Raw genomic sequence first — 12216 nt, forward strand, 5'->3', positions numbered from 1 at the left:
ATCTCAAATTTGGACTCTAGACCAAAGGACAAATTTCCACCGGTCTAATGTCCAATGCTCGTGTTTCTTGGCCCAAGCAAGTCTCTTCTTCTTATTGGTGTTCTTTAGTAGTGGTTTCTTTGCAGCAATTTGACCATGAAGGCCTGATTCACGCAGTCTCCTCTGAACAGTTGATGTTGAGATGTGACTGTTACTTGAACTCTGTGAAGCATTTATTTGGGCTGCAATTTCTGAGACTGCTAACTCTAATGAACTTATCCTCTGCAGCAGAGGTAACTCTGGGTCTTCCATTCCTGTGGCGGTCCTCATGAGAGCCACTTTCATCATAGCGCTTGATGGTTTTTGCGACTGCACTTGAAGAAACTTTCAAGTTCTTGAAATGTTCCGTATTGACTGACCTTCATGTCTTAAAGTAATGATGGACTGTTGTTTCTCTTTGCTTATTTGAGCTGTTCTTGCCATAATATGGACTTGGTCTTTAACCAAATAGGGCTATCTTCTGTATACCCCCCCTACCTTGTCACAAAACAACTGATTGGCTCAAACGCATTTATGAAGGCACACCTGTTAATTGAAATGCATTCCAGATGACTACCTCATGAAGCTGGTTGAGAGAATGCCAAGAGTGTGCAAAGCTGTCATCAAGGCAAAGGGTGGCTATTTGAAGAATCTGAAATATAACATATATTTAGATTTGTTTTACACTTTTTTGGTTACTACATGATTCCATATGTGTTATTTCATAGTTTTGATGTCTTCACTATTATTCTACAATGTAGAAAATAGTAAAAATAAAGAAAAACCCTTGAATGAGTAGGTGTGTCCAAACTTTTGACTGGTACTGTATATCTTTACATCTTATCCGACTTGCCATAACTGAAGTTCCCTCTGGGGTTATTCTATTGTACCTGTGGCTGGGCCAGTAGCTCATCATCCATGGGGGACCAGGCCACACCACCTCCTTCTGACCCATTAAACCTCCGCTGCTGCAGCTCCGACAGCAACTCGTGGCCTGGAGGGGAGAGAGGAGACGGAGATGGTCAGAGGGGGAATGGTAGTGACAGGGGGAGATAATGAAAGAGAGAGAAAATAGGGGGTGATAGTGGGAGAAAGAGAGAGAGAGATAAAGGTAGAAAGAGAGGGTGTGGATATGTGAAATAGATAAGTGGAGAGAAGATTCAATAAGATGCCATTGATATGTATTTTGATGGAAGTCAAAGAGACAGCCAGAGAGAGTGAGACAGCCAGAGAGAGCTGAGACAGCCAGAGAGAGAGAGACAGCCAGAGAGAGAGAGACAGCCAGAGAGAGAGAGACAGCCAGAGAGAGAGAGACAGCCAGAGAGAGAGAGACAGCCAGAGAGAGAGAGACAGCTAGAGAGAGAGACAGCCAGAGACAGACAGCCAGCCAGAGAGAGAGAAAGAGAGAGAGAGACAGCCAGAGAGAGAGAGACAGCCAGAGAGAGAGAGAGACAGCCAGAGAGAGAGAGACAGCCAGAGAGAGAGAGACAGCCAGAGAGAGAGAGAGAGAGAGAGAGAGAGAGAGACAGATGTGTACTACAGTACAGTATGTGGATGACAGCAAGTTCCTCCATGTCAGCCATTAAGATGCAAAATCCATCTCAGAGGTGCATTATTTGTGGAGTAGTACTTCAGGGGAAATATTGCTATTCATGTATTTATAATACCAACATCAACAGCATCCCAACCTCTTTAAACAGAGATTAATTACACTGGAAAGCCTTCCAAGTCCATTCTTTGATAACAAAACACAACAAATAGGACAGAGTATTGTTTTTATATCATATGCATGCTCTTATTCTAGCTCATGCTGTATCTCCTAGCCTGGCTGTTGTGCCTGTAACAACACAAACAAGACTGACAGGGCAGCCCATCCCTCTCCTTATTCATTATGCAAGGCATTCGCTCAGAGAGAGGGAGTGAGAGTGAGAGAGAGAGAGCATCAGGCGTTGTGTAGGAAGTATACGAAATTGTACCCTATTCTCGATATAATGCACTACTTTTAACAAAGGCCCATAGGTTTCTGGTCAAAAGTAGTGCACTATGTAGGGAATAGGATGCAATTTGGGACATAGCCAGAGTAAGTTCTTCTGTGGGAAGCACAGTACCAGAGACGCGTTGAGCTGACCATCCATTCCACAACCACCAGACAATGCTCCTTTTATTGGGACAGCTCTGCTATGTGCTGGCATTCTAGGGTTGCATCCCATATTGCACCCTATTCCCTTTATAGTGCAGTACTTTTGACCAGAGACCTATGGGCCCAGGTCAAACGTAGTGCACTATAAAGGGAATAAGGTGCCATTTGGGACGCAGCCCCAGCTCTGCTACGGCCTTCCTCTGAATGGGTAAATATTTTCACTATAGTAAAACTGTTTAAGTGACACACTACTCGCCACGAGGCCTGCAAATAAAACTACTGGGTGCCATTTGGGACGCAGCCTAGGAGTCTGTCTACTGAAGGGTTACGCAGAGTGGAAAATGTCTTCTCTGCTGGTGGCGTGCACTGATAACCACGGTGGTTAACATTTTAACATCAAATCATCTCTGCATCCTGTACCATTCAACTTAAATGGACCCCAGACTGGTTTAGAAACACACAGCTCTACTAGCTAGGCTACCTGGATTCAGCTATTTGTATTAACAAATGACATATGCACAAAGATTGGTATATTTACCGGTTTGTAGAACTGTTTCAGGATCAACTGATGGTAGGAAGTTACAATCTGGTGGCCTGGGAGAAAGATAAGTAAGCAATGTGTTTACTGGCCTATATGTTCAATTCCTTTCCTCAATCATGGATACTTAGAGCAAAAATAGATATAATAGTCAATATGTTGGCAAAATAAATACCTTTCTTTGTCTAATTGGTTGCTTTTCTCACTCTCGTTGATGACCACCAGCTCATCTAGAAGGGACGTGGACTCTTTGGTAAACTTCTCAAAGACCTGTGGAGGAACAAATGTGTAACAATGTACATGTATGTTTGTCACATAACAACAGGGTTGGGGTCAATTCCATTTCAATTCGGAAAGTAAACCCAATTCAAAATGTTCCTCATGCAAAAGCAAGAGAATGGGAATGTCAATGTACTTCCCGAATTTACTGGAATTGTCCCCAACCCTGCAAAACAATGTATCATTGTTATATACATTTTCAAAAAAATGGACATTCATCTTTAGGATTCAAATGTGACATCCAAATTTGTGCTATTGTACACAGTCACAGTGCATTAGCTCATGATACTACCTCTAACTTCCTTCATACTGGACACAGAGACATACAAATGGACTCTGGGGAAGTAGATAAAAGGGCCTCATTGCCAAAATCCCGAAGTGTCCCTTTAAAATGGCAGCTAGGCTTACCAGTCTTTTGTTCACCCAGTCCATGTGATCATACACTAAACTTCCTCCGAACTCATCAGTCAGCTGACAGGGCTCGATGTAGCGTGTGAGCTTATTGGCAGACACCAGAATAACCTGGAACAAGAGAACAGAGAGACAGGGTCAGAGCCAGTTATTAAATCCCCACTGTGGATTAAGGAATTTAATTATTTTATCATCACGCTAATACCATCCAAGTTTGGACAGTATAAATGCATGACTCACCTTCTTAAAATGTAGAAACAATTGGTCAAGCGGAGCAAGACCTAAACACAGCTGGTGGCCTTGTGTGATGGCCTCGCATACTGGATAAAGTTAACAACTTTTGAACGTTAACAACTCACACTAACTAGATAGGAATAAAGTTTTCAGTTTGACACATCAATGTTGACGACCCAGACAAACTAGATAGGGATTGGAATCTGGAATAGGAATACAAATACATGTACATCTGGAATAAGATTCTGGGAGAGCCATGTCTCTCTGTAAGCCCTGCCTGTTATCCTCCACGGCTGTTCCTCCTATCTCTCTCGGACTCATCCTTCCTCCTTCCAAATACAGGCCTGTTTAGATGTTTTTTATTTAAATAGGCAAGTCAGTTAAGAACAAATTCTTATTTACAATGACAGCCTACCCTGGCCAAACCCGGACGACGCTGGGCCAATTATGCGCCGCCCTATGGGACTCCCAATCACGGCCGGATTGTGATACAGCCTGGAATCGAACCAGGGTCTGTTGTGACGGCTCTATCGCTGAGATGCAGTGCCTTAGACCACTGCACCACGCGGGAGCCCCTACAGATGAGATGAACACAGCAGAGTGTTTTCCACCTGTGACAGAGAGACTAGGGCCCATATTCACAAAGATCACTTTTGCCTTTCTCATTCTAGATCAGCACTCATACTTTGTTAACTACTCTGTTAAGTATTTATGCATAGTCACTTTAACTCTACCCACATGTACATATTACCTCAACTACCTCAACTAGCCGGTGCCCCCGCACATTGACTATGCAACGGTACCCCCCTGTATATATAGCCTCCCTACTGTCACTTTATTCTATTGTATATATAGCCTCCCTACTGTCACTTTATTTTTACTTCTGCTCTTTTTTTCTCAACACTTTTTTGTTGTTGTTTTATTCTTACTTTTTTTGTTTAAAATAAATGCACTGTTGGTTAAGGGCTGTAAGTAAGCATTTCACTGTAATGTCTGCACCTGTTGTATTCGGCGCATGTGACCAATAAAATTTGATTTGATTTGATTTGATTTGATTTATGAATACGGGCCCTGAACTCCAGTCCTCAACACAAACACATCCTGGATACGTCCTGAAAATATTTACATCAAGATCTCCAAATAACGTCAATTCTCATCATGATATCTGCCTGTCTGATGTCATGTGTGGGTGTGTTTGTTGAGACTGATCTATCTGGCAGCCATACCTGGTTGTTTGGAGTACAAAGTGCAGGCACCAATGGAGTGTAAAGTGAAAAATAGATATCTTGTATTATCACTATGTTGTGATTCCTCACCAGTCTATGCTGTGAATATTACTCAATGAATATCAGATATTACTCATCCTAACCTGTACACACAGAGACATAACTCATACTCCCCTCACCCAGAAGATTAAAGTGAGAGCATGTGCAACATGAATAAAGAGATGAGAGCTTAAGCCCAAATACAAGTGAACCCTCTGTATCCCAAATTCTCAGCAGTCTACCATAATCTGGATGGTTTGTTTTTAATCAAGATTTGCATAATTACATACTCTCCTTTTAAATCCCCCCCGGTATGGTGACCCTGAACATAACACATCCTAGCTCCGACCAACCGCATCACAATCTGAAAGCAGAAACCAGAGTGGCCCCTTGTACACATCCTCAATGTTGGCCGTAAGATGCTAAACACACACTCCATCTACAATGCCATCAACCATCAACCCTGGAGAACTATATAGTTAGAGGCATCAACCCTGAACAACTGTGTAGTTAGAGGCTATCATAATGCTAATGTTTTGTTTCGGTCTCTACAGAGATGCACATACACACATACAATCATCATCATGCTGCAGTGAAAACCACACATGAAATAGACATGATGCTAATTCTGATTATTAACATTTCTCCACATGCAGACTGACTGACTCGTTGATAAATATTAATGGATGTAAATCAATCCCTAGTGTGTGTGTGTGTGTGCGTGTGTGTACATCAATCCACATTGTCGTGTGGAATCGATAGAGGCCTCTTCATCTGCATATGACTAACAAGGTCAGGAGAATCACACACATACACAAACACACAGGCTTTCTGTTTGCATGTGCATTTATTTCGCAATTAGCCTCCAAATAACAAGGAAGAAAACTGTAGCCTGAAGGTTCTCGTGACAATGATGATGTCAGATTGTCAACCTCCGAAAGAGAAGCAGTAAGAAAAACCTAAGTAATAACAGACCCATCCCATCACTTCTCTTCCACAGCCCAGTATGTATCAAATTACACCTGGATAGAGACAACCTATCCCTCTCTGGGCATGTATTCATACAGTCACAGAGTAGGGGTGCTGATCTAGGATCTGTCCATATAATCTGACTCATTATGATCCAAAAGGAAAAACTGATCCTAGATCAACACTCCTACTCTGAGATGCTTTTCAAATATGATGGGGTGTAAGCTTAGCTCACCATCCTAATCGAAGTGCTTTGAAACTGAAAGGCATATCGAGGGGTGTTTTGTGTGAGCTCACAATCCTAAATGTTGTACTTTTAAACGGAATGGCAAATGAAGCAGAGCATTTTGTGTCAGGGTTTAAAACCACAGTGGCGTTATTGTTTAGCTGCGTCTCAGTGAGTCAGCTCTCTACCATAAGTGTTGCTTTGTCTCACTGTGAGATTGTTCCATTAACAGAAGAACGTGTCCCCTCAGAATAGAATGGCCTTGTTCGAGAGCATCAAATCCATTATGTATTATGGGTAAATTGTGACTTACTGACTGATATACAAATAATAATCAGTACATGGTGCAAGGTGATTTGAAATGCAGTCCATATCGAACATACCAAATAGCTAGTTCCTTGAGATTGAGGTGGCAGGCACTACGAGTGAGACTTCACTCCTTCTGCTGGGTTTTCATGCCCTGTTACATTTCCATATGCTCCGGTGTTCATGCCAGATTGGTTCTGGGCAGTAGAGCCCAATACATTTCAGCCAACCACTTAGTTCAAAGATATTTCATTCTCAACAGTAACGTTAGATTAATAAAAGCACCTTATCCACCCTATCTAATCTAGGTCAATTTCACAATTTCCAAGTATTTTCCCCCAATTCCCTTTCATTTCCAAAAACCAATAAATTGACCACCTCAACCATCTAACAGAGCCATCTGGTGAAGCACAGGAGTTATAGGGAGGGAGAGCTAGAGGGTACTGCTGGCCCAGATCATTACAGAACTGTTGGAAGCAAAAACAACAACAAAGACCTCGGGAATTAGTGTCAGTGTCAGGACACTCTTTCCACACACACGGACAGAGGCACACACACGGACACAGTGACGATGCTGGAGACACTAATCTTTCTGTCCTTCTAAGAGACACATGTATACTGCAGCCTGCATCTGCTCTGGATCCACATGACTGTTGCCAAGCAACATGATGATAGTATTAGTCCACGCTGAAGGAGACCATGCTGCAGACAGGTCAGACTAACTATTACCACGTATTCCTACTCCATACTTCCATTACATTTACATTTTAGTCATTTAGCAGACGCTCTTATCCAGAGCGACTTACAGGAGCAATTAGGGTTAAGTGCCTTGCTCAAGGGCACATCGACATATTTTTCACCTAGTCGGCTCGGGGATTAAAACCAGCGACCTTTCGGTTACTGGCACAACGCTCTTAACCACTAAGCTACCTGCCACCCCATTACTACCAAACAAACTAGCCTGTATCCTTCCACCATACTTCCATTACTATCATTCTGTTGTGAGGGGTATTCTGAGAACAGAGAAATAGAAACTTGAGGTGTGTGTGTGTCCCACCCCTCTATTAATATAAATCCTTCAGGAAGAGATGACTAAAGCCATATGGGAGGTTGGAATATTGCAGGATGCATGAATTTTCGGATACAATGATGACTTCCAGTCATAAAGGTCTACCTTTTAAATCACCACACAGTGCACTTAAAATAGACAAATGCTGCCATGCGGTCTACAACAGACCTTGGTCATCTATCTATCAGCCACAATTGACAGATTCAAATATGCATATTGGTCTATAACATGTTGTCAGCAATTCCTCTGGGGGTTTATTGGCTATATTTGAGTGCTGTTGTGGAGTGGGCAACCACAAAAGAACCAGCGAAGATCACTAGAAATCACTAGCCATTGCAATAACAACAACCATAGGAGTTACCTATACAGCACACAATGCCAAATTGAATACTGACTGAATGAAATATCTATTCCTCTCTATCAATTTGTATACCGCCCAACCACCAACATTGGAATCATTGGTTTGTGAAGGAAAGTAAATTGAATTCCGGCCATAATTAGTCCCCCTGGGAGGTGGCTGGGGATGCTGCTGCTCAGAGGAACAACATTATTAGGAGAGAGAGAGAAAGGAGAGAGAGAGAAAGGAGAGAGAGAGAAAGGCAGAGGCAAACACATAGACATAGCAAGATAGAAAGAGAGGAATAAGAAGAACGTGTCCCCTAGTGACTCTAAAACTGCGCCATTGGCCACACCCACTACCCCCCCTCCCAGCCAACACTGCTGAAAAAAAATCTTAGGGGAAACACTGCACTTTTAAGTATCACTCACTCACCTCAAAGCCTAGTCTGTCCTTCTCCTTCCAGAAGCAGAAATGAGTGACCTTCTTGTCCCAGAATTCATCAGGCTTCACCACACACACCAGAGACACCTCTGCTGGAATCACGTTCTAGAAATAATGGGATATAAAAAATTATATACAAAAAGAAGCTAAATGGTAAAAGGCTTTCAATGGTTTATTGGACACATTCAATTCCAGAGACAGAAATGTCATCCCCAAAACACTTCAGTGATTTCCCTATATGCATTTAGCAGCGGCGCACCACTAAATGGTGGCCGCCACTGCAAATTTTTTTTTTTTTAAATTCCATTTAAGAAAACTTTATTTTTTATAGTTTTCGGGATGGTAAAAACCTTTTCAGTGTAAACTTAAACCAGATATAAAGCATGTAGGAAAGATAATGGAGCAATATATTTTTTTATAAGAAAATCTTTGAGAACTAACAATCACCAAAATAAAAACTAGACAGTCAGGGAGGTCCTAAAAGTTCAAAAATGTCATGGCATCGGACCCCCATTGATTTTGTTATAATGTTTGAGTCACTCAAATCACATAAGGACAAGGCATAAGCCATGACAAAATGTGTATAATTGCAGGAAATTTGCTTTGAAACTGCAATTTTTATCACAGTCCATGAGAGGAAGGCCTCTAAAACTGCGCCATTGGCCACACCCACTACCCCCCCCCCCCTCCCTCCCACGCTAACTTTGCCAACGCTGCTGAAAAATCTTAGGGGAAACGCTGCACTTTTAAGTATCACTCAATTTGAAGGTATGCTTACAAAAATCTTATAAACCATCAGCAACTGTAATTTAACATAACATAAACCACCATAACATGTACTTTTTTTTCAATAACAGTGTAGCACATCACAGTTTTTCTATGAAATCCTGCAGTGAAATTCCCCATCACATCACATGGTAGGCAACTAAATGAGGAGTAGCTTGCAGCAGCGTTTTCCCCAGACAGTGGCAGGCAGATTAGTGTGTCAACAGATAGTACATTTCATACTGTCATCCCATCTTTCCTGCTCCTATTTCTGCAGAGGTCTATGGATAGCAGGGGACTGGAGATATCTACCAAGAGCATTTTACACCGTATAGTCAATCTGCAATGACAAAACCAGGTCAGGGCAGAATGCAGACTACAGTACAGCAGACCTGGGTTCAAATAGTATTTTAAATCTTTCAAATACCTTGAGCGTTTGCTCTAGCATGCCTAGAGTGCCAGATGGGCAGGCTTTACAGTTTTGGGACTATTCATTAAGCCAAGCAAGCTCAAACAAGCACAGCTAAAGTATTTTTAATTATTTCAAATAGTATTTGAACCCAGGTCTGCGGCAGACAGACTGCAGAATACAGCAGAGACAGACAGAGCTCAGCCTGTCTGCTGACATAGGCCACACTGCAGAGTGGATGGAGGTCAGAGCCTGGATCCTGTTCATTAGGCATCAAATGGAAGAAAATGCCTAAAACAGCGAGGGACAATGGTGTAAAATGTTTTACTAGTGTGCCCTAATTAGCACAACACAGAGCCTGGACTTCAGGGAAAAACACTAAGTATTGTTTAAAGGTATAATCAGGCAGCCTCATCAAGAGATCTAATGCCTACTCTTCTTAACATCTAATCAGCTTAGATTCCTTTTTGTCTTAATCACTTCTCACTTGATTGCTGGCGATGCATTTGATCTGAGATGTCTATTTCTATTTCATTTTTTTAGGGACCATGCACAATGCATATTGCACCAGATTTGGCTCCATAGCTCCTCACTGTAATGTTTAACGGCATTTGGAGGGTTATTATTGCAGGTAGGGTCAACAGAGACGAGACACAGAAAGCAACATCTGGGTTGGACCACCATTTTATTTCTCCTCCCAGCTTTGTCATGTTCTGATTGGTAGAGAGGTGTTAATGTGGTGGAAGTAGACCTGGATCCATGTCCACATCTGCTTCTCACTCAGACATATGCTCCTCTATCCTGCGCTAATTAATCATTACACTCATGATTGTTCACTAGGATGATTATAGATTGAGAGACGTTGGTTTTAAAGAGTTAAATCTACTGAACATTGTTAAATAGGCCATTGGGAACAGAACACATCATCATGTGAAAGTATTTTTATATCCTCACTCCTCAGCTCAACCCCCCGCTACAGACAGTATTTTTTATACAACAAAGCATGGCATTGGAATCGTCTTCTTAACTAGCCTTTGGTGTGTGTGATCACGAGTCTGTTATAGCAGAATGCTTTATTTTCCTGACTGTTTCTATGCAAAGTAGAACAGAGACAATAGTGACTGACTGATTGCAATAAACTCCATGTCTGATATGCGACATCATGCTGTCAAACTGTAGAGGATGTTTTCTAGTACTCTCTACTGTACAGATGACTGTCATGTATTCCACTATACATTCCAAACGCAGTAGAAGATGAAGACTGTAGATTGAAATGAGTTGTAGGTGTCATGTTTTTGACGGGTGTTCCTCCGTTTGATACACAGAAATATGGACCTCTTGTCTCGATGCAGTGTGGGGTAAACTGTGCTTTTATCCTAAAAGGAACACAGTGCTGATTCTCTGTGTCCTACCTGCAACATGAACCCCTTCTTTTATCAGTTCCTACCTGCAACATCAGTACCACCGTCTTCACAATGTTCCACTGGGACCTTCGTCCATCCACGATGACTGTGAAGCCTCTTGCTTTGCACTTGTCACTAAAGAGAGGAGAGAAGACAAGAGAAATATGCTGATTATTTGTCTACCTGTAATAATGTGTGCTCTTGTTCCAAGAATTGGACACCAAGGATCCCAGTATAGCTCAATATAAGACAGCATCAGATATGTAGATGAGGCAAGCATTCCACTGGGAATTGAACCCCAACCTTAGTGCCATGCTCTTACTAACTGAGCCACACAGGACCATAAAGCCAAGATGAATACAGAGCAGAAAGTGTGTGATCATCATGCAGGAGTCACAAGCTAACACAGCATGATCCTCCTTAGCATAATATTTTGGTCTTCTCTCCTACACACTCATGTAGCAGAACTAGCTCAATCCAAATAGAACAGAGTCTAACGAGCGTCCAATACTGTTGCTATGCAAGATAATAGAATGTCAGCCAGATAAAGGATAGGCTCTCTGCTCATATTCCATTTTCTAATAAAAGTAGACTACCTTAACAAGCATGATGATTACAATGATCTATTGAACTGTAGATAATAAAGGAGCATTATTTTTTGGGGCGGGGTGTATGCCAGTGATTGATTCTTACCTGGGGATGCCGAGGAGGTAGTCCAACGTGGAGCTGAGCTCCTCCATACTAGTCTGTTCTGTACATAGTGGAATGGTTAGGATCAGCCCACTGCGTCTGTCCTTGCCTCCTGTGAATGTGAAACAACCAGAAAAGTAACTGTTATTCACCTTTATTTATACAGGTTAGTCTCATTGAGATAACATTTATTTCGCAAAAGAGACCTAGTGTATCTCCCGTAGGGGGGGTACCCATGAGTGTACCAGTCAAATTGACATGGTCAGAGGTTCCAAGCCCATTCTACTCCTTCTAATTCTATGGTATCTACACTGATTCATTGTACGAGTCATTAACAATGAATTTTCAAAGAATACACACTAAAAAGTGTGTGTAAAGAGGACTGACTAGGGAGGAAAATAACAGTCATATAATGGCAGACTTTGGAGAAGGTCAGGCAGAACCAAGTATTCCAAGTACGGCCGGCCAAGAATAATCTATTAAAGGAGGAGTAGTGTCTTGTAAACGCCACGGACAGCGGTAATGATGGTGGGAGCTCTGCCTCTGAATGCGTCCCAAATAATGCCCTAGTCCCTATGTAGTGCACTACTTTTGACCAGAGCCCTCCTTTTGTTGTGTATCTAGTGCCTAGTAAGTCAATGAGACCTTCAACAGTATCTGAACACAGAGTCCCTCCCTGATGCAGTCCTGGTGCTGTGACCTTCAAATCAGCA

General features: G+C 42.1%; 1 protein-coding gene across 2 annotated transcripts in view; it reads right to left on the minus strand.

The window, feature by feature from the left end:
* Positions 1–12216, minus strand: part of LOC121536980 (SEC14 domain and spectrin repeat-containing protein 1-like) — a 30298-nt gene that overhangs the window by 14684 nt on the left and 3398 nt on the right. For both annotated transcript variants that reach the window (XM_041844679.2, XM_041844678.2), the window contains exons 4-10: positions 11507–11615; positions 10858–10948; positions 8228–8341; positions 3384–3497; positions 2872–2966; positions 2697–2752; positions 909–1012 (exon numbers count right to left, since the gene is read on the minus strand). In XM_041844679.2, the coding sequence (XP_041700613.1) occupies positions 909–1012; positions 2697–2752; positions 2872–2966; positions 3384–3497; positions 8228–8341; positions 10858–10948; positions 11507–11615 (683 nt within the window). The remainder of the gene's footprint in view (positions 1–908; positions 1013–2696; positions 2753–2871; positions 2967–3383; positions 3498–8227; positions 8342–10857; positions 10949–11506; positions 11616–12216) is intronic.

The sequence above is a fragment of the Coregonus clupeaformis genome, chromosome 23 (genome assembly GCF_020615455.1).
Source record: "Coregonus clupeaformis isolate EN_2021a chromosome 23, ASM2061545v1, whole genome shotgun sequence".
NCBI lineage: Eukaryota > Metazoa > Chordata > Actinopteri > Salmoniformes > Salmonidae > Coregonus > Coregonus clupeaformis.